This window comes from Schistocerca americana, chromosome 11 (assembly GCF_021461395.2).
Source record: "Schistocerca americana isolate TAMUIC-IGC-003095 chromosome 11, iqSchAmer2.1, whole genome shotgun sequence".
Taxonomy (NCBI): Eukaryota; Metazoa; Arthropoda; class Insecta; order Orthoptera; family Acrididae; genus Schistocerca; species Schistocerca americana.
The window spans coordinates 153064345-153087033 of NC_060129.1; the positions used below are offsets into that span (position 1 = coordinate 153064345).

Here is a 22689-nt window from a genome sequence, read left to right on the forward strand (position 1 = left end):
GACCTGCGACACCGACCCAAAACCACCCAATCGCAGTGTGAATCAAAACAGCCCGACCAAGAAGCAATTACCACATTCCCGCGGACAGGCAAACGACGGCCCCAACAAATCCACTGGTGAAGAAACTCGTAAGACTGCTACACTATGAAGATGACGTGCTACAGACGCGAAATTTAACCGACAGGAAGAAGATGCTGTGATATGCAAATGATTAGCTTTTCAGAGCATTCACACAAGGTTGGCGCCGATCGCGACACCGACAACGTGCTGACGTGAGGGAAGTTTTCGACCGGTTTCTCATACACAAACAACAGTTGATCGGCGTTACCTGGTGAAACGTTGTTGTCATGCCTCGTGTAAGGAGGAGAAATGCGTACCGTCACGTTTCCGACTTTGATAAAGGTCGCATTGTAGCGTATCGCGATTGCGGTTTATCGTATCGCGACATTGCTGCTAGCGTTGGTCGAGATCCGATGACTGTTAGCAGAATATGGAATCGGTGGGTTCAGGAGGGTAATACGGAAAGCCGTGCTGGATCCCAACGGCCTCGTATCACTAGCAGTCGAGATGACAGGCATCTTATCCGCATGGCTGTAACGCATCGTGCAGTCACGTCTCGATCCCTGAGTCAGCACATCGGGACGTTTCCAAGACAACAACCATCTGCACGAACAGTTCGACAACGTTTGCAGCAGCATGGACTATCAGCTCGAATACCATGGATTCGGTTACCCTTGACGCTGCATCACAGACAGGAGCGCCTGCGATGGTGTTCTCGACGACGAATGGCAAAACGTCATTTTTTCGGATGAATCCAAGTTCTGTTTACAACATCATGATGGTCGCATCCGCGTTTGGCGACATCGCGGTGAACGCATATTGGAAACGTATATTCGTCGTTATCGCCATACTGGCGTATCACCTGGCGTGATGGTATGGGGTGCCATTGGTTACACGTCTCGGTCACCTCTTGTTCGCACTGACGGCACTTTGAACAGTGGGCGTTACATTTCAGATGTGTTACGACCCGTGGCTCTACCCTTCATTCGATCCCTGCGAAACACTACATTTCAGGAGGATAATGCCCGACCGCAATTTGCAGGTCCTGTACGGGCCTTTCTGGATATAGAAAATGTTCGAGTGCTGTCCTGGCCAGCACATTCTCCAGATTTCTCACCAATTGAAAACGTCTGGTCAACGGTGGCCGAGCAGTTGGCTCGTCACAATACGCCAGTCACTACTCTCGACGAACTGTGGTATCGTGTTGAAGCTGCATAGGCAGCTGTACCTGTACACGCCATCCGAGCTCTGTTTGACTCAATGCCCAGGAGTATCATGGCCGTTATTACGTCCAGAGGTCGTTGTTCTGGGTACTGATTTCTCAGGATCTATACACCGAAATTGCGTGTAAATGTAATCACATGTCAGTTCTAGTATAATACCCGTTTATCATCTGCATTCCTTCTTGGTGTAGTAATTTTAATGGCCAGTAATATATATAAATATATATATATATATATATATATATATATATATATATATATATAACTCTGTTACATAAAAACAGTACTCAACTTCCCACACTCCACTACAGCGCTGGGAATACGTCGCACTTCCAAATGCTTCTTAGAGCCAACTGCTGCCAGTGGTATCAACGGCCGATTAGAAGACATACAGTCCCTCGCGCTGGTCTCCTGCACCACGGCTTCTAAGCTTCATAAGCCACGTACATGTGGCTAAGGCAGACTTGGTCCCTGACAGCCAAGAGATCAGCCAAAGCACTTGACGACCCCCAGCAGCAGGGCCCCGCTCGCGCCATCGCCTCTCTCGGTCACCGCCCAGTACGTCCCCCTCGATCATCACGCGGCCGTACAGTTGCTCCACCTCCCTCCAGAGGGCGGTAGCGATCCAAACAGCGCGCCAAGCGGAAAGCGCCACCGCAAACACTAGACGCGAAGCGAAAGCACTCCGCCTCGCGCGCTTTTCGTAGAGCCGGACACAACTATGGCTCAGCCGCCACTTACTGGAACTTGATGAAGGTATAGGGGATGGTTGGTTGTTTGATTTGTGGGAGGGGACCAGAAAGCGAGGTCATCGATCCGATCGGGTCACGGAAGGATGGGGAAGGAAGTCGGCCGTGCCGTTTCAAAGAACCATCGTGGCATTTGCCTGAAGCGATTTAGGAAAATCACGGGAAACGTAAATCAGCGTGGGCGGACGCGGGTATAGTGGCTGAACCTGGAATGTTCCACTATTCCCACAACAAATTCTCCAATTTATCAACCGAAATTGGCCGAGAAAAATGTGCTGCATCACTTATTGAACGACACTCGTAGTATCACACTGACTTCAAATTTATAAAACGGTGTAGCAGTTGCTATTCTCCGATTGTAAGTACATACTTTTGTGTTTGTGTGACAGAATCATCTGGAAATCTGTACAGTACTGGATAAAAATTAAGGTCTCCCGTTCAGTCATCTATACGTTGAGACATCCAATCAGTGTGTGTTGCTTTACCAGTTTTTAGTGCCACCTAAATTAACCATCTGTGCCTAACACCGACAAAAGCTGTAGGAAATGAAACCAGTAGTTATCTGATACTAATAAAAATATTTACATATTCGTTGACACTTTTTGATGCTCTACATTAGAGGGGTAGGACGGCGCTGATAAGTGTTAGACATGAATGAAGTTACTCAAACTCTTTTCGTTTTAATAGGAATCTCGCAGTATCTGTGAGAGAATGCTTATTATGAGTTTTCTGAATTGGTAACGTTATTTGTATTACGGCTAACAGAGTGGAGTGGGGGGGGGGGGGGGGGAAGGAAGAGGGTGGAGCTTGAACACAACAAAAGATAACATTTGTGTTAAGCCGGTATTACACTATTAAATTTCTTTGTCAATGATTTGATCAAAGATATGAACAAATATTCTGTCAAACATATTTGACAAAGATCTTTGACGTAGGGCTCTCATCATATTTTTCGTCAAAGTTCAAGATGGCTGACAAAAACAATTTGTTCTTAACTGCAGCATTTGCATGTACCACAACTGCACTGTGTGCACATGTGGAAGAGAAGTGGGGGAAAGAAAGGAAACGTACCTGGGTGAAGCCCTGTGTTTTACGACGACACGATAAAAGCATTCAACAAAACCTGTTACATGAGCTCATAGTGGAGGACGTCAAGTCGTACATCAATTACTTAAGAATGGATGAGCATACATTTCTGTATGTGCTCAGTGAAGTGTATCCTCATATCACAAAGCACAATACTCACTTAAGAACTGCTACACCTGCAGAAGACAGGCTCTCTGTAATACTCCGATTCCTTGCTACAGGAGAGGGTTAGGTTAGGTTAGGTTAGGTCAGGTCAGGTCAGGTCAGGCTACATCTCCAACCTTCTTAATCTATTTTTTGTATTCGGGATGCTTCATGTTGTAAAGCGCCTCATCAGCTTCATACATCTCTATTAATTTTGTAGTTGTCGGCACACACCAATTGTATTTACCGGCAGCATTTATAAAACCACTACAGATGGCAGAACGCTGCAGCGATGCTAGCGCTCCACGTGGCAACATGTCACATTGCAGTGAACAGAAGACAGCGAGGCCCTAATATGATCAAATATTTGACGACATTTGACAAAGTTCCCTATTACACCATCAAATATCTTTGACAAAGATATTTGACAAAGAAATTTGATAGTTTAATACCGGCCTTACTGAAATGGAAAACAAATTCTCTTTGAGTAAAATTTCTCACTTTTCAAGCGCACCAATTCGACTGAAATTCTCGCGCTTTCGGTGGCTACCTCCGATCAAAAAATCTAAAATTTTGTTCAAATCGATGCAGCTTGAAAACCGAGAAGTATTTATTCAAACATTGTGCCACGAAAGACTCCGAGGACACATACTCCCTTTCACTGGCTCGAAGTTTCACTGTGCACAGTTTGGTGTCGTATTGTTGGAATATGTCAGAAATGTTGAGAAGGAGTTGTGGTGTGACTGCAGCTGCTACCCTGATGCAATGTTTGCCGGTGAGGCTTCCCAGACTGAAGTACTCGTAGCGGATGGCCAGTGCTCTGTGCGACACAGAGCATACAAGGCAATATGCAGAACTAGCTCTTAGAGCAGAGTAATACAGATTCTAGTTGCATAATGTCGTTCCACTAACAGGAGAGATTAGAGGGATCAGTGGTGTAGTACAGGAGCGCCATAGTTGCGTATGACCTTTTCAGTATCTCCATTTCGAAAGACTTCTGTTGAAAGAAATTAAGCAATTGAGGTCTCTACCCATTCTGAGGACACATTGTGCTAAATAAGGGAAACCATAAATCTCGAGGATCGTGTGGTTGAAGATTTGCAGCTGTTCACCTGTGGCATCAAGTTTATACAGATAGGACAGTATGTTATTGCAACAGACTTGTGATGGGCAACATTTAAGGCCGTTTCCCACTAGGGCTGCCGCGCATCAAAACCGCGCGGCAGCGGCGTGGTTGCCATGGAAACGCCTTCTGCGTCGCGGTTTGCCCATGTCGAACCGCTGCCGCTGCCGCGTGCCGAACTCCAGGTCCGCGCCACCAATCACAGAGCGCGCTGAGCGTGACGTCAGGTACGGAACCCCGGGCCACACGAACTTTCGCCGAACCGCTGGCGCGGACGCGGCGGCAGCTATGAAATACTTACCATCCGATTCCAAGGAAACTATTCGGTAGAAAAAATTGATTCTTGTGCCTGTTACAGCCTGATATCTTCTCTCGATAAAGGACCGAATTTATTTTCGTTATTCCTCATGGTTACTTGCTGTATCGCATTTACGTAAACCTTTACACGAAATTTTAATGAGTGTGCAGAGGTAAAAACGCATTGCATGGACTTTGCATACAGTTCATTTTAGGTAATACGTCTACATCTACATTTATACTCCGCAAGCCACCCAACAGTGTGTGCGGAGGGCACTTTACATGCCACTGTCATTACCTCCCTTTCCTGTTCCAATCGCGTATGGTTCGCGGGAAGAACGACTGTATGAAAGCCTCCGTGCGCGCTCTAATCTCTCTAATCTTACATTCGTGATCTCCTCGGGAGGTATAAGTAGGGGGAAGCAATATATTCGATACCTCATCCAGAAACGCACCCTCTCGAAACCTGGCGAGCAAGCTACACCGCGATGCAGAGCGCCTCTCTTGCAGAGTCTGCCACTTGAGTTTATTAAACATCTCCGTAACGCTATCACGGTTACCAAATAACCCTGTGACGAAATGCGCCGCTCTTCTTTGGATCTTCTCTAACTCCTCCGTCACCCCGATCTGGTACGGATCCCACACTGATGAGCAATACTCAAGTATAGGTCGAACGAGTGTTTTGTAAGCCACCTCCTTTGTTGATGGACTACATTTTCTAAGGACTCTCCCAATGAATCTCAACCTGGTACCCGCCTTACCAACAATTAATTTTATATGATCATTCCACTTCAAATCATTCCGCACGCATACTCCCCGATATTTTACAGAAGTAACTGCTACCAGTGTTTGTTCCACTATCAAATAATCATACAATAAAGGATCCTTCTTTCTAGGTATTCGCAATACATTACATTTGTCTATGTTAAGGGACAGTTGCCACTCCCTGCACCAAGTGCCTATGTGCTGCAGATCTTCCTGCATTTCGCTACAATTTTCTAATGCTGCAACTTCTCTGTATACTACAGCATCATCCGCGAAAAGCCGCATCGAACTTCCGACACTATCTACTTGGTCATTTATATATATCGTGAAAAGCAATGGTCCCACAACACTCCCCTGTGGCACGCCAGAGGTTACTTTAACGTCTGTAGACGTCTCTCCATTGATAGCAACATGCTGCGTTCTGTTTGCTAAAAACTCTTCAATCCAGCCACACAGCTGGTCTGATATTCCGTAGGCTCTTACTTTGTTTATCAGGCGACAATGCGGAACTGTATCGAACGCCTTCCGGAAGTCAAGAAAAATAGCATCTACCTGGGAGCCTGTATCTACTATTTTCTGGGTCTCATGAACAAATAAAGCGAGTTGGGTCTCACACGATCGCTGTTTCCGGAATCCATGTTGATTCCTACATAGTAGATTCTGGGTTTCCAAAAACGACATGATACTCGAGCAAAAAACATGTTCTAAAATTCTACAACAGATCGACGTCAGAGATATAGCTCTATAGTTTTGCGCATCTGCTCGACGACCCTTCTTGAAGACTGGGACTACCTGTTCTCTTTTCCAATCATTTGGAACCTTCCGTTCCTCTAGAGACTTGCGGTACACGGCTGTCAGAAGGGGGGCAAGTTCTTTGGCGTACTCTGTGTAGAATCGAATTGGTATCCCGTCAGGTGCAGTGGACTTTCCTCTGTTGAGTGATTCCAGTTGCTTTTCTATTCCTTGGACACTTATTTCGATGTCAGCCATTTTTTCGTTTGTGTGAGGATTTAGAGAAGGAACTGCAGTGTGGTCTTCATCTGTGAAACAGCTTTGGAAAAAGGTGTTTAGTATTTCAGCTTTACGCGTGTCATCCTCTGTTTCAACGGCATCATCATCCCGGAGTGTCTGGATATGCTGTTTCGAGCCACTTACTGATTTAACGTAAGACCAGAGCTTCTTAGGATTTTCTGTCAAGTCGGTACATAGAATTTTACTTTCGAATTCACTGAACGCTTCACACATAGCCCTCCTTACGTTAACTTTGACATCGTTTAGCTTCTGTTTGTCTGAGAGGTTTTGGCTGCGTTTCAACTTGGAGTGAAGCTCTCTTTGCTTTCGCAGTAGTTTCCTAACTTTGTTGTTGTACCACGGTGGGTTTTTCCCGTCCCTCGCAGTTTTACTCGGCACGTACCTGTCTAAAACGCATTTTACGATTGCCTTGAACTTTTCCCATAAACACTCAACATTGTCAGTGTCGGAACAGAAATTTTCGTTTTGATCTGTTAGGTAGTCTGAAATCTGCCTTCTATTACTCTTGCTAAACAGATAAACCTTCCTCCCTTTTTTTATATTCCTATTAACTTCCATATTCAGGGATGCTGCAACGGCCTTATGATCACTGATTCCCTGTTCTGCACATACGGAGTCGAAAAGTTCGGGTCTGTTTGTTATCAATAGGTCCAAGATGTTATCTCCACGAGTCGGTTCTCTGTTTAATTGCTCGAGGTAATTTTCGGATAGTGCACTCAGTATAATGTCACTCGATGCTCTGTCCCTACCACCCGTCCTAAACATCTGAGTGTCCCAGTCTATAACTGGTAAATTGAAATCTCCACCTAAGACTATAACATGCTGAGAAAATTTATGTGAAATATATTCCAAATTTTCTCCCAGTTGTTCTGCCACTAATGCTGCTGAGTCGGGAGGTCGGTAAAAGGAGCCAATTATTAACCTAGCTCGGTTGTTGAGTGTAACCTCCACCCATAATAATTCACAGGAACTATCCATTTCTACTTCACTACAGGATAAACTACTACTAACAGCGACGAACACTCCACCACCGGTTGCATGCAATCTATTCTTTCTAAACACCGTCTGTGCCTTTGTAAAAATTTCGGCAGAATTTATCTCTGGCTTCAGCCAGCTTTCTGTACCTATAACGATTTCGGCTTCGGTGCTTTCTATCAGCGCTTGAAGTTCCGGTACTTTACCAACGCAGCTTCGACAGTTGACAATTACAATACCGATTGCTGCTTGGTCCCCGCATGTCCTGTCTTTACCCCGCACCCGTTGAGACTGTTGCCCTTTCTGTACTTGTCCAAGGCCTTCTAACCTAAAAAACCGCCCAGCCCACGCCACACAACCCCTGCTACCCGTGTAGCCGCTTGTTGCGTGTAGTGGACTCCTGACCTATCCAGCGGAACCCGAAACCCCACCACCCTATGGCGCAAGTCGAGGAATCTGCAGCCCACATGGTCGCAGAACCGTCTCAGCCTCTGATTCAGACCCTCCACTCGGCTCTGTACCAAAGGTCCGCAGTCAGTCCTGTCGACGATGCTGCAGATGGTGAGCTCTGCTTTCATCCCGCTAGCGAGACTGGCAGTCTTCACCAAATCAGATTGCTGCCGGAAGCCAGAGAGGATTTCCTCCGATCATGCGATCGCTCGTGATGCGACCAATACTGCGTCCTGCTCGTCGTACACCGTATGGTTGTATCGACCGCAAATTTCGTAAACGGTTCAAGAAATCGAAACGTGTTTTTTTGCAAACGATTACTTGTAAAAAGTCATGTATTTCGTCGCATGATAAATGTCCAAAATCTATTTATCTGCCGAGATATGCAAGTAACTCCAGTTTTTCAGAAGGGATGGATGAATTCTTTTAAACGGCATTTAATAGCATGTGGAATGAGAAGTTAAATCCCTACTGTTGCCATCCACCCCCACCGTCTTACCTTACCCCCACAGGCCGTCCTCCTCCTCCGTGAATCCCTCCGTCTCTACTGTGCCTTCCTCCACACGCATGACCCGGACACACTCCGACGCCTCGGGCAACTCCAGCGACACATCGAAATTTGCTCGCGGCCCAGAAACGCCGGCACTGGCGACAGACATGCTCCCGTTTAAATGCTACCCTACTAATCAACTCGTCCAAGTTCTGGTCGGCCTTCCGTCGCCTTACCAGAACTAAACCCTCCCCCTATTATCCTCTTCTCCATGATGATCACCCTTTCCCTGACACCCTTAGTAAGGCCAATCACTTTGCCTCCTACCTCTCCGATGTATTTTCCATCCCCGATGATCCCCAGTTCGATTACTCCCTCTTCCCGGATATCTGCGATCGAACTGACACCTCCGTCCCTCCCCTCGCTCCCGGTTTCCAGTACTTGGACAACATTGCACACACGGAACTCAATGCCCCTATCACTACAGAGGATCTCATTGCTACACTCCGCACCAAACGCAACACCGCTCCTGGTCACGATCGTGTCACCTACCGTCACATTCGTGAAGCTCCTGTCCCTTTCCTCTCCACCCTGGCCAGGCTCTACAATGTAGTCCTGTCCACCGGTTACTACCCCGACCTGTGGAAAACCTCCCGTATCCTGATGTTCCTTAAACCTGGCAAACCGCCGTCCGCCGTCTCCTCCTACCGTCCCATGTGCCTTACCTCGGTCTTCAGCAAGGTCCTGGAATCTATCCTCACCCACCACATCCACCAGCATCTCCACCAGCATCGCCTCCGTCCCGTTACCCAGTGTGGCTTTCGACTGTCCTTCTCTTCCGACGACCTTCTCCTTCACCTCACTCATCTTCTTTCCAAACAGCTTAATTCCCCTCGTTCCACAATCTTCCTCTCCCTGGACCTCGAACGTGCTTATGACCGCGTATGGCATTCTGGTCTCCTCTTCAAGCTGCAAGCCTTCGCCCTTCCCATTAACTACGTCCATCTGATAAGCTCCTTTCTCTCCCACCGTCCTTCCTACGTCACCATCCATAACACGGATTCCTACACCTTTTTTCCCTCCGCCGGTGTGCCCCAAGGCTCCATCCTCTCTCCCCTTCTGTACCTTTTATATACGGCGGACATGCCGCCACCGTCACCCCCCCCCCCCGTCCACCTTCTCCAGTTTGCCGATGACACCGCCTTCCTTGCCCTTGCCCCCACCCTGCAGCGCTCCCAACACCTTCTCCAATCCCATCTTGACCAGTTCACCGCTTGGTGCAACCAGTGGTTGCTCAAGGTCAATCCCTCCAAAACTTAGGCAATCATTGAAGGCAAAACCACCCCGTCCTTCCGCCTCCTTGATTTCTATCTCACCATCTATGGCCGTCCTATCGCCCTCACCCCCACACTTAAGTACCTTGGCGTCACCCTCGATCGTCGACTCTCCTGGACCTCCCATCTCCAGACAATCCAAGCCAAGGCACGCTCCCGACTCCGTCCCCTCAAGCTCCTTTCCGGCTGTACGTGGGGTCTGGACCCCTCCACCATCCTCCACACCTATAAATCCCTCATCCGCCCTATCCTTTGTTACGCCCATCCCGCCTGGATCTCCGCCACCCCTACCTTTAATAAATCCCTTCAAATCCTTGAACGCCATGCTCTCCACCTCGCCTATTGCATCCGTCTCCCCTCCCCCACGCGGATCCTGTACGATGTCATTCCGTTCCCCCACCTCCTCCTTTTCCTTGAAAGGATACAGATCCTGTACACCTCCCACAAACTTGATCCTCCTCACCCACTTGTCTCGCCCACCCTCTCCCGCCCCCGCCCGCTGCCGCGCCTTTATTCCCACCCGGTCTCCATCTCTCCACCCTCCTTACCGTCTCCCAAGGTGGCTTCCGCCAGCTCCCCCTCCCTGATGGTGTCCTCCTCCCCTCCAGCTACCCCTCCCATCAACTTTGATCCTCCCCCCCACTTCCTATGTCCTTTCCTTTAGGCACCCTCCCTCACTTCCCCTCCCTTCTCTTTCATTTTCCCCCATCCCCCTTCCTCCACCCGTCTTTCCCCGGGCTTCCCCTCCCCCTTCCTCCCTTCCCCCTATCTCCTCTGCCCATGGCATCTCTGCTCTCCCCTCTTCCCCTTACAACCCCCCCCCCCCCTCCTCCTCTCTTGGCAGGTCCCCGGACTTGTACACGCTCAGTGGACTTTCGCGTGCCGGAGATCATCGCCGTCAGTGTCTCAGTGTCTCGTGTGTGTGCCTTCGTTTTGTGTTTAGTGTTCTTTCGCCGTCACGCCTCCACTGTTTACACGTGCCGTCGCAGTCCTCCGTGTTATGTGCGCCGTGTCAACAGGTGTTAGTGTTTTTTCTCGTCCAGCATGAACGGCTTCATGTTTATTGTTTTTTGTATCTACCTTTTTTGCCCGCCGTTTTCATTGTATTGTCTGTGTCACCTATATGTCATATAATTGTCCCACTTAAGGCCGAAGAGCGGCGTAATATGCTGCTGACAGCCCACCTGTATGAGGTGCTTAAAATTACAATAAAGAAAAAAAAAAAAAGAGAAGTTGAACCGAAACTAATTTACTGGTATGTCATAAGATGTAATTTGCCCAGTATCTACAGTTATTGATTATTTCCTTTGGTAAGTAACGAACGTTTTTTTCTTGATCTAGTGTACTTTATTGGTTCAAGACGCATTTTGCCTTTTACTTTAAGGCATCTTCGGTGGAGTCTAGAATGATTCAGTTTTGTTTTGATATGTGATACTTGCAGATTATAAATCTGTTCACGTCTTTTTTTACGTGAATAACTGATTACTTACAGTGAATCGAGTTTTTGGCGGACATCTGCGTTTCCCCTCACCTGGTCACATGCCTGGAGGTTGAACTAAAACTTATATTATGCAACATAAGCAGATTTTCATGTTCGCTCTTTTTTCTTCTGTCACTAGCTGTAGACATTATACCGAAAACTCTGATTTGAAGTCGTAACTACAGTGTGTTCACCTCATGTCCATTCCTGTTTGGTTTGTTTGCGTACATGTTGCCAACCTAAAGAATTATATGCTGAAAACTAATGTTTGTTTATTTCTGTCCTCCTTATATCGGTATGTGTGTGTGGCTAGCCAGTGATAGTTACAGAAAGTTGAAAGTGAATGCAGTAGTTGTCAGACAGTGGTTGAAAGATTTGGTGTTCAGCTGATTTCAGCTTTGGTTTAAATGTTTTGTGGAGAAGTGCATGGAAGAGTAAATTCACTGCTAAAATTAATAGATAAAATAGTAGAATAGCATTTGAGCGGATGATTGTTATCAGAACACTATCACCCAACCCCTGTGTCCTCACTCTTTGACGCCTCATAATATGTCCTGTCAACTAACTCTTCTTGTAGTCAAGTTGTGCTGTAATTTCCTCTTCCTCTTCTACTTAATTCCATACCTCTTCTTTAGTTACACGATCCTCGTATCTAATCTTCAGCATTCTTATTGATCACCACGATTTGAAAGCGTCCATTGTCTTCTTGACAGAACTGTTCATCATCCACGTTTCACTTACATACAAGGCTGCATTCCACACAAATACCTTTGTAAAATAGTACCCAACTGTTAGAATTTATATTCAATGTGAACAAATTTTCATTTTCAGAAAGCTTTTCTTGCTATTGACAGTCTTAATTTTATATCCTGCCTTTTCAATTACTGCTTCCCTTTCAAGTCATTGACGTCTTAGAAATGCAGTTTGGTTTCTGTACAAGTTATAAATAATCCCATGTCTCTGTGTTTTATCGATGACAACTCCAGAGCTTCAAAGAATGTTTTAAATAAGATTGTCAAAACCTTTCTCTAAACATGCAAATGTTATAAACACAGTTTCATAGTTCTTCATTTTGTCTACTTAGGTAAGTGGTAGGATCAGTATTGCTTTGCGTGTTCAGACATTTCACAGGGATCTAACATTGTGCTTATGTTAGTTTGTACAACCGCTCACCCTCTCCTCTCTACATACTCCTTCCACTTTCTAGCTTCTCTTATTTGCTTAGTTCTGGCTTGCCAAATGAGTTCTTGACAGTTGCTTCTCCTTTGAGCAAAGTTTCCTTTCTTCTTTCTCATTTTCATTCTCCTATGTTTTCCAAGCGCAAAATCGCGTTGCGATTTTAGACTTTCTGTCAACGTCATGTTTAGATATATCTATTTCCCATGGCCTACTTTATTTGCTGCATTTTTGTATTTTTCCCTCTTGTCAAATTTAATATATTACGTTTCATCTAACGATTTATACTGTACCTTTTTCCCGTTCACATACTCCGCTGCATTCACGACTTCTTCTCTCAAAGATATCCATTCGTATTCTAGCGGATTCCTTCCTCTGTTTCAGTCAGTCGTTGATTTACGGTAACTTTAAGATTATCGAAAAACTGTGGGTCTTGACTTATTCAAGTTCCATCTCCTTAATTTTCTACCGTTTACTGTCTCTTTAGCTGTAAAATGCAGCTCGTAACCAATAAATTAGTGTAGGTATGCGTCTGCACCGGGAAATGTCTTATAACTTAAAATCTGGCTTCGAAAACTCTGTTCCAAATATATATTATTCTTTCATGATTCTTAAGCAAGGTGCTGGTCATGATTACATTATGCTCTGTGGGAAATTCTATCAGGCTTCCACTTTCATCCATTCCCCCTAGCCTTTGTGTTCTTACTGTTTTCGTGTACCTGCCACCGTGTCACATTTAAAATTTTTGTCTCACTTAACTATCTGAATAATCTCTTTTCTCGTACGTTGTTTCAATGAGTTACGAGATAGTGAACAATCATGAACGGTAGTCAGGAAATCTGTTTATGGTGAAATGAGAAAACATGAATAATGAAATATGTGAAAGAGTACATTGTACAGAAAATGAAAAATTGGTATGTCTTCAGGTCTTTCCTTCATGTAAGTGTAAGATATAGTTAATCAAACGCACTGGGCGTTTCGGTGGGTCCCGCCCCACAACTCAGTGGCTGTCCGTCATTGGCTACCGCTGGCGTCTGCCGCTTCCAGATGGGAACGCCAATTCCGCGAGTCGCCGCGTCAAAGCGGAAAACGCTTGCCGCTGCCGCTGCCGTTGCCACACGCCGCGCTGTAGTGGAAACCGGCCTTTACTGTCACTGCATAAGCCTCGTAGCCTCGTACAAGCACTGGGGGTGTTCCAGAAGGGCAGAGGGCTGCTCATTGGCGCTGTGTTTCAGATTCATCCACAATGGCAGCAGTTGAAGAGGTTCAACAGACCACCTGCGTGGGCCTCGGCGCCCTTCTGGACGCGGGCGAAGGCGCTGTGGTGACGCTGGTGGCGGGGGAGACGCGGCTGGCGGCGCACCGGGCCGTCCTGGCCGCCCGGAGCCCCGTGTTCCAGGCCATGTTCCAGCACGACACGCTGGAGGCCAGCAGCGGTCAGGTCAGCATCGCAGACGTGGAGGGCCCGGTGCTGAGGGAACTGCTGGGCTACCTGTACACCCTGCAGGCCCCCCAGCTGCCCGGCATGGCCCCCCAGCTCCTCGCCGCTGCTGACAAATACGGAGTCTCGGCGTTGAAGTCTATCTGCGAGCAACAGGTGGCCGCTCAGCTGACAGTTGAGAACGCGGCAGCCGCGGCTGTGCTGGCAGTGAGACACTCCTGCCCAGACCTTACTACGGCCGTCGTCGCCTTCGTAAAGGCCCGCAACATCCAGGTGATGGCCACAGAGGGATGGGCTGACGCGATGCGGAACTGTGTTGAAGACGTGATCGTAGTGACCAAGCTGCTCGCTGATGCACCACCGGGTCCCAGGTTAGCACGACACGAGCTACTCGTCTGAGTTTCCCAATTCTATGTGGCGTGTACTTTCAAGGCTACAATATTTGTTGCTGACTACCCGTGGGTAAATCTCTCCTGTAAAACACTCCGTCACCGATTGGTGATGCTTTCACTGACTTCATCCAATTCTGATATTGAACTGTGTTTATTAGCTGATACCATAGATAAAAAAATCGCGTAAGAACCAAGTATTACGTAATATCAAAAACCGTTTTGACCTTTAAGTTATCCATCCTTATTCAGTCATTACTTCTATTTTATTGTTACTTTGGTTTTGGCCTCAAGCTTCTGCACAAATGATATAAAGACATGCCGGGAAAAATGGGCTATATAAAAACTTAGAGATACACTGTGTGATCTTAAGTATCCGGACACCTGCAAAAACATACCTTTTTTATATTAGGTACATTGTGCTGCCACCTACTGCCAGGTACTCCATACCAGCGACCTCAGTAGTCGTTAGACATCGTGAGAGAGCATGCTAAGTTTGAAATCTGCTCTCCTCCAAGTTATTTTTTTTGTTTTGTTTTCTGTGGCTCTTATAGTCCTGTTCCTGGCTCATCAACTACATACGGTTGCATAGCCTCTAATGATCGCAGTGGTACATTTAAAGGTGTGAGAAAGTCTGATGCATGACCTTGTAATTTCTGTGCGATTATTGATGTAGTATGTAGTAAAACTGTCAGTCCACCAATTTGGCTGGCTCTTTAATTACACTTAGCTTGTGCATCATTTTGAACAGTTTGTTGGCAAGTTATGCGTAAGCAGAATGCAGGAGAAAGAGTGTAGAAGCAAACTGGTTCACTGTTAAGTGATTCGTGTTCACTGACAACCTGCTATTGTTTTCAGTATGTATCCAGTTTTCTTTTCGAGGCACTCCCTCAGCTGTGCCGTCTGTAGTAAGCAACCTGAGGGTTCCCGTGCGAGTACGTTCACCCACACAGTGCCCCTCTCTGCACAGTGCGCCGGCCACCCCCGGCACCCGCCGCCAGCCCCACAGCGACCGCGGCCGGACTCCTGCCGCAGCTGCTCCACCCACAGCTGCCCGCCACACCCCTCCACCTGATGAGGCCGCAGTCTCTCGCTTGCGGTGAGTTACGTCACTACACATCAACAACTTTCACACTCCTAATACCATCTATCAGGACGTTTACCAACCACTGTATTAAAAATATCGTTTGAATTTCTTGATAAAACAGAGAGTACGGTTTTCAGGAAAAATTATTTCGTCTCTACAATTTCTTATTCCGATATGGGGATTCAGCCAGTGTCGATAAGGCATATCCACATCCTTCTTTCGATTCACATCAGAACCACTCACTTGCAGTTACACTACTGGCCATTAAAATTGCTATACTACGAAGATGACGTCCTACAGGTGCGAAATTTAACCGACAGGAAGAAGATGCTGTGATATGCAAATGATTAGCTTTTCAGAGCATTCACACAAGGTTGGCCCTGGTGGCAACTCCTACAACGTGCTGATACCAGGAAAGTTTCCAACCGATTTCTCATACACAAACAGCAGTTGACCGGCGTTGCCTGCTGAAACGTTGTTGTGATGCCTCGTGTAAGGAGGACAAATCCGTACCATCACGTTTCCGACTTTGATAACGGTCTGATTGTAGCCTATCGCGATTGCGGTATATCGTATCGCGACATTGCTGCTCGCGATGGTCGTGATCCAGTGACTGTTAGCGGAATATGAAATCAGTGCGTTCAGGAGGGTAATACGGAACGCCGTGCTGGATCCCAACGGCCTCGTATCACTAGCAGTCGAGATGACAGGCATCTTATCCGCACGGCTGCAACGGATCGTGCAGCCACATCTCGATCCCTGAGTCAACAGATGGGGACGTTTGCAAGACAACAACCATCTGCACGAACAGTCCGACGACGTTTGCAGCAGGATGGACTATCAGCTCAGAGACCGTGGCTGCAGTTACCCTTGACACTGCATCACAGACAGCGCCTGCGATGGTGTACTCGACGACGAACCTGGGTGCACGAATGGCAAAACGTAATTTTTTCGGATGAATCCAAGTTCTGTTTAAAGCATCATGATGGTCGCATCCATGTTTGGCAACATCGCGATGAACCCACATTGGAAGCCTGTATTCGTCATCGCCATACTGGTGTATCACCCGGCGTGATGGTATGGGGTGCCATTGGCTACACGTCTCGGTCACCTCTTGTTCGCATTGATGGCACTCTGAGCAGTGGACGTTACATTTCAGATGTGTTACGACCCGTGGCTCTCCCCTTCATTCGATTCCTACGAAACCCTATATTTCAGCAGGATAATGCACGACCGCATGTTGCAGGTCCTCTACAGGCCTTTCTGGATACATTAAATGTTCGACTGCTGCCCTGGCCAGCATATTCTCCAGATCTCTCACCAATTGAAAACGTCTGGTCAATGGTGGCCGAACAACTGGCTCGTCACAATACGCCAGTCACTACTCTTGATGAACTGTGGTATTGTGTTGAAGCTGCATGGGCAGCTGTACCTGTACACACCATCCGAGTTCTGTTTGACTCAATTCCCAGGCATATAAAGGCCTTTATTACGGGGGAGGTGGTTGTTCCGCGTACTGATTTCTCAGGATCTATGCACCCAAAATGCGTGAAAATGTAATCACATGACAGTTCTAGTATAATATATTTGTCCAATGAATACCTGTTTATCATCTGCAGTTCTTTTTGGTGTAGCAATTTTAATGGCCAGTAGTGAATTTGGGAAATGTACCAGACAAGCTATATCCTTATCCAAATATTATTTGTGTTTTGGTATGTTTAATATAATACCTGCTTTCAGCGAAATTTACGTATCTTGCGAATTATATCTAAAGAAACTGGGTGTGGAAGCAGGATGCAAGTGCACTGCCCTCAGCGAAAACATACACTATGTGATCAAAAGTATCCGGCCACCTAGCTGAAAATGACTTACAAGTTCGTTGTGCCCTCCATCGGTAATGCTGTAATTTAGTATGGTGTAGGCCAACCCTTAGCCTTGATGACAGCTTCCACGCTCGCAGGCATACATTCAATCAGGTGCTGGAAGGTTTCTTGGGGAATGACAGCCCATTCTTGACGGAGTGCTGCACTGAGGAGAGGTATCGATGTCGATCGGTGAGGCCTGGCACGAAATCGGCGTTCCAAAACACCCCAAAGGTCTTCTATAGGATTCAGGTCAGGACTCCGTGCAGGTCAGTCCATTACAGAGATGTTATTCTCGTGTAACAACTCCGCCAACGGCTGTGCATTACGGACAGGTGCTCGATCGTGTTGAAGCATGTAATCGCCGTCCACGAATTGCTGTTCAACAGTGGAAAGCAAGAAGGTGCTTAAAACATCAATGTAGGCCTGTGCTGTGATAGTGTCGCGCAAAACAACATGGGGTTGAAGCCCCTTCCATGAAAAACATGACCACAACGTAACACCACCGCCTCCGAATTTCACTGTTGGTACTACACACGCTGGCAGATGACGTTCACCGGGCATTCGCCATACCCACACCCTGCCATCGTATCGCGACATTGTGTTCCGTGATTCGTCACTAAACACAACGTTTTTAGACTTGTCCAATGTTTACGCTCCATACACCAGGCGAGGTGTCGTTTTGCATTTACGAGCGTGATGTGTGGCTTATGAGCAGCTGTTCGACCATGAAATCCAAGTTTTCTCACCTCCCGCCTAACTGTCATAGTACTTGCAGTGGATCCTGATGCAGTTTGGAATTCCTGTGTCATCGTTTGGATAGATGTGTGCCTATTACACATTACGACCAATTCGATGGCCTCTCTCAGTAAACATATGAGGTCGGCCTGTACGTTTTTGTGCTGTAGGTGTCGCTTCACTATTTCTACTTCACCATCACATCGTAAACAGTGGATCTAGGGATGTTTAGGAGTGTGGTTCAAAAATGGTTCAAATGGCTCTGAGCACTGTTTGACTCAACTTCTGATGTCATCAGTCCGCTAGAACTTAGAACTACTTAAACCTAACTAACCTAAGAACATCACACACATCCATGCCCGAGGCAGGATTCGAAACTGCGACCGTAGTGGTCTCGCGGTTCCAGACTGTAGCGCCTAGAACCGCACGGGTTGAAGAGTGTGGAAATCTTGAGTACAGACTTATGACCAAGTGACCTCCAATCACGTGACCACGTACAAAGTCCGTGAGTTCCGTGGAGCGCCCCATTCTGCTCTCTCACGATGTCTAATGTCTACTGAGGTCGCAGATATGGAGTAACTGGGAGTAGGCGGCAGCACAATGCGTCTAATATGAAAAACGTATGGTTTTGGGGGTGTCCAGATGCTTCTGATCACATAGTGTAGGTGTTATGCAAACGAATAAAGAAAGAAGTGGTGAAGTAAAAGTGGAAATACAAGTAACAGGGGCGAAAACTAAAACAAAATAATATCAAGGGTAGGATTGAGTATGTGTCATTTTTGAGTATGTGGTTCAACAGAATTTGAATTTACTTTTGCGACACTTGTAAGACGTCGTGGTCTCCTGACCTTCATTGCTTACATGTTCCACCCTCACAATCATGTTTTGCACATCAAGACGCTTCATTCGAACCCAAACTCGATAAGATAAAGTCAATGTTGTACGAATTAATGTAAACGATACGCAATTGACAAGTGAGCGCACCGTGGTTGAAATACTCGAGGCTGGCGTACACACGTACATTCCAGACACGACGGTCACAAAAGCTTTTAGTGCGGGAGAGAGGCCGCACAACGGGACGCCAGGCCCTTCAGAGGACGACCCCGCATATGTCGGCCGGTGACCGCCCGTAGCGGACAGTGTGGGCCCTAGTGGAAAGGGGGGAATATCACGTGTTTGGCTTAAAAGCAAATTCCGCTACGTTGTGTGGGAGTGGCCAGCGTACGCATTCTTTAGACATAGCACGCAGTTTCACAGGGAGACAGCAAACGCCAAATGCCAAAGCTACAAGCTTCCGGATTGGTCGCCTTAAATGAAACGTCATTCTCCCATTTTAGAAGAGCAATGCTGATTGGCAGACGATATTTCTGACGCCTTGAGCTGAAGGAGAAATGGAAGAGACTGATAGATATACCCCATTACATCTGGCGTGGAGAGGCACCATTCCGTTGTCGCTCTTGGAGCGAGATCACGTAACGAGAGCGTGCGCGCTCGTACATGTACTCGAAAGAGCGAGGAACAAGTCTCTCCTCAGTACTTCACTGGGAGAGCACTCTAAACGTTCTGCGTGGTGTCTGTTTGTTCTATATAATGTCTCCCTACCACTTACATGCAACGACACTCTGAGCGTGTTTTTTAGGGAATTGACTAGTTTGAACCTGGGACCTGTTGCTGGTAAGGAGACGTCAGACCACACATGACATGAAGAATTCAGAAGAGTTCAGTGAGACTAGCGATGATGTAACCAAATACTTAATGATTTCAGCGTCAGCTCCACTGCACTCCCTGTAAAAGAATCTTAATACTAACTAAATTTAGTGGAAGGGGTTCAAGGCTTTCCTATTTTTAGTTAGCTGGTAAAATAACGTCGAAAAAGCAGTTAAGTTTACCACTGGAAATTTTATTCTACTCACAAAACATTGTTTATAAATTGCACTATTGATAAAAGGAAATGTTTTAATATGGGATGGTAAAAACCAACTGCATTCAACAAAAATGTGAACGAATATTCCCTGAATGGGTTTCCAAGTTCTACAATGGATCGAATGCCATATCACATCTATAATCTAGGTTAAAATTAAGTTTCACAAGAGAGAAAACTATCAAAATGGTCTACAGTGACCCTCAATTATCTTTAATTACTTATCTAACTTGTCGTAAATTACAGTGGCTGATGTGGCTTCTCAATAACTATATAACAGAAAAATCATTGCGTTTCAGATTTTTACTTCAAGTGGCAAATGTGAACACCATGAGCTTTAATTGACGATCGACACTAGTATTACGCAAAAGGGGGTGTAACAGATGAGACTTCTGCAGTTCTGAGTGAAGCTTTATGCGCTCAAAAATGCGGCATCGCGTGCGTTCATTACCTTGTCGGTGTTCGTCAGGGGGCGGCGGGCAGCACAGCTCCGCTCACCTCGCCGTCTCGGAAGCAACTCTCTCCTAACTTCTCCTTACTACCATTTACCAAAGTTGGTTAAAAAAAAACTATCTGGCTGTGTTTTCATCTGACCAATCAGGGTTTCAATGTTAACCTTAAGCTCTGCCTACAAAAATTCTGTCTATCCAATGAGAAACGTTATACTTTTCGTGGTGGGGCAATGTTTTTAAAGTTTGCAACGTAACAGAGACGTGAAAAAGTCTCACGCTAAAACTTGCAGCTAGTGTGGTCCTTTTAGTGTTATCGTAAGATCTGTACTGTTCTTCTGGAGGGCTCTAGCTTTTAACATGGGCTGGGGGGTGGACCTAACGTAACAGAGACGCGAAAAAGTATCACGCTAAAAACTTGCGTGTGGTGTGGTCATAGCGGTTAGCTGGCGACGTGGGTGTCCATCCGTCCCTTATCGTAGGGCCTTCTCGCTTAACGCGGTTCTGCTCTCGGCTTCTGTTCTCGTTTCTCCCATCGGAACTGCGTCTGTCTCACGGTGGGAAGGTATGACATGCATTTAGGCATTCTTGTGTTAGTCTGTGGTATTCCATTTGCTCACTCGTTACTCGTATTACTTTGATTAATTTAATGTCACGATTTATTCGGAGCTATGTGACATACTACTGGATTTGCTTATCATGTCAGGGTTTTCATGGAAGGTGTTGAATTTGCCTGACACCTTACAGCACCTCTGTCGAGAGCGAATCAAAGGGCGACTCTATATTGAGTCCTTTCGATTAAGCGTTGTTCACTGTGTTGGCCGACACACTTATTGTGTGGTGTGAACGGACAGAGTTATAGTTAAACGCCTGCGAGCGAATTTTGAGTGGCATCGCGGTGGACTGGTTATCTCACCGGTGTACCACGCCAATAGTTAGACTAGGGGCGAATAGGAGTCCTTGACTTCATCAAGGCATAGGGAGAGTCTGATTGGCGAAGGTCAATCCATATAGAACGAGAGTCATCTTATTTGTCAGCAGCGAGCGGAGCAGACAGCAGTCATCGCAGCTTACGGTATTGTGCGCTACAGCTATTGCGACCCCCACATTTCCTCCACAACAGTACACTTCACTGCATTTCACACGCGACAGCCGAGACCGTACCTAACAACATTCTAAAGGATAATTATTCAAGTTGAGCAGGCGCCGCCTCTCAGCCATTCTGCCAAGTTAACTACCATCTTAATCTTTGTGTAGAAATTTCATTAGCGAATCCTATCCTTGGAAAGTAACTTCACATTCCCGAAAAGAACCAGGATATAACTTGTTCAATTCACAACTAAAAGTGTCATTGTGATTTCTCAGAATTTTTGCAAAATAAATAATAACTTTCGTTAGTTTCATGTTTTTCTTACACTAACTAGCACTACTCCAGTACCCAAGTATCCCACTAGCTACGAAAGAAATTTTGTGAATTTTTGTGTCATTTCCTTACAGTGGACGACTCCAGAAGCTATTTATTGCTGAAAGTTTTTCAGGCATTTCTTTTTAGAACGTTAGGAGCGTCTGTCTGATTTCTATAGTAGTGTGGGGTGGGTGGAAATTGCATCTTGCAGGAGCCACGGGGTAAAGGGTACATCTCAGATTAATCCGTTGCACAGAATAACAGATCAACCCCACACGCGCAGAAACTTACATGTGTAGTGACCGTGTAAGGAGTGTGTCAGAACTCCATTACATTGAAAACACTATACCAAACTTAAGGCTATTCTTTTCATTGTGTCAGATTGGAAATAAATAAGCACTCAGATATCGATAGTAACAATCTCAGGTCGAAACATTGCATTGCATTACATTGCACTGGATTGTTGTGAGACGAGGTCTGTCTGCGAGAGTGAAAGTAGTAGTGTCGGTCGAGAACTCGGAGACAGAAGACGTGTCTTGCTGTCCTCACGTCGGTGACGGCAGATCTCACCACACTCAAGGCCTGATTTCATTTATATGGCCAGGAGAGATTTAGATCGCTTAGCTATGCTTGAAAATGGAGTTCAGGGTAAAATTCTCCAGCACACCGCAAAAGGAATTGGAAGGTTAGGCTCACGGGATTAACCGAGCAGTCTAGGGCGCTGCAGTCATGGACTGTGCGGCTGGTCCCGGCGCAGGTTCGAGTCCTCCCTCGGGCATGGGTGTGTGTGTTTGTCCTTAGGATAATGTAGGTTAAGTAGTGTGTAAGCTTAGGGACTGATGACCTTAGCAGTTAAGTCCCATAAGATTTCACACACGTTTGAACATTTGGTTTCGCTCGTGATTGTCAGTCCTAGTTTGCAATAATCCCATGTTTTGCTTCTTACCCTCCAGATAATAATAATTATTCTCCAAATCTAATTAATAAATATGCTGCGGTTATTAAATGTAATT

The 22689-nt window shown here is 46.3% G+C and overlaps 1 protein-coding gene across 1 annotated transcript in view; it reads left to right on the top strand.

The window, feature by feature from the left end:
- The window catches only part of LOC124553413 (ankyrin-3-like), a 132654-nt gene that overhangs the window by 90030 nt on the left and 19935 nt on the right, over positions 1 to 22689 (top strand). The window contains exons 9-10 of the mRNA XM_047127277.1: positions 13620 to 14196; positions 15185 to 15313. Of these exons, the coding sequence (XP_046983233.1) occupies positions 13620 to 14196; positions 15185 to 15313 (706 nt within the window). The remainder of the gene's footprint in view (positions 1 to 13619; positions 14197 to 15184; positions 15314 to 22689) is intronic.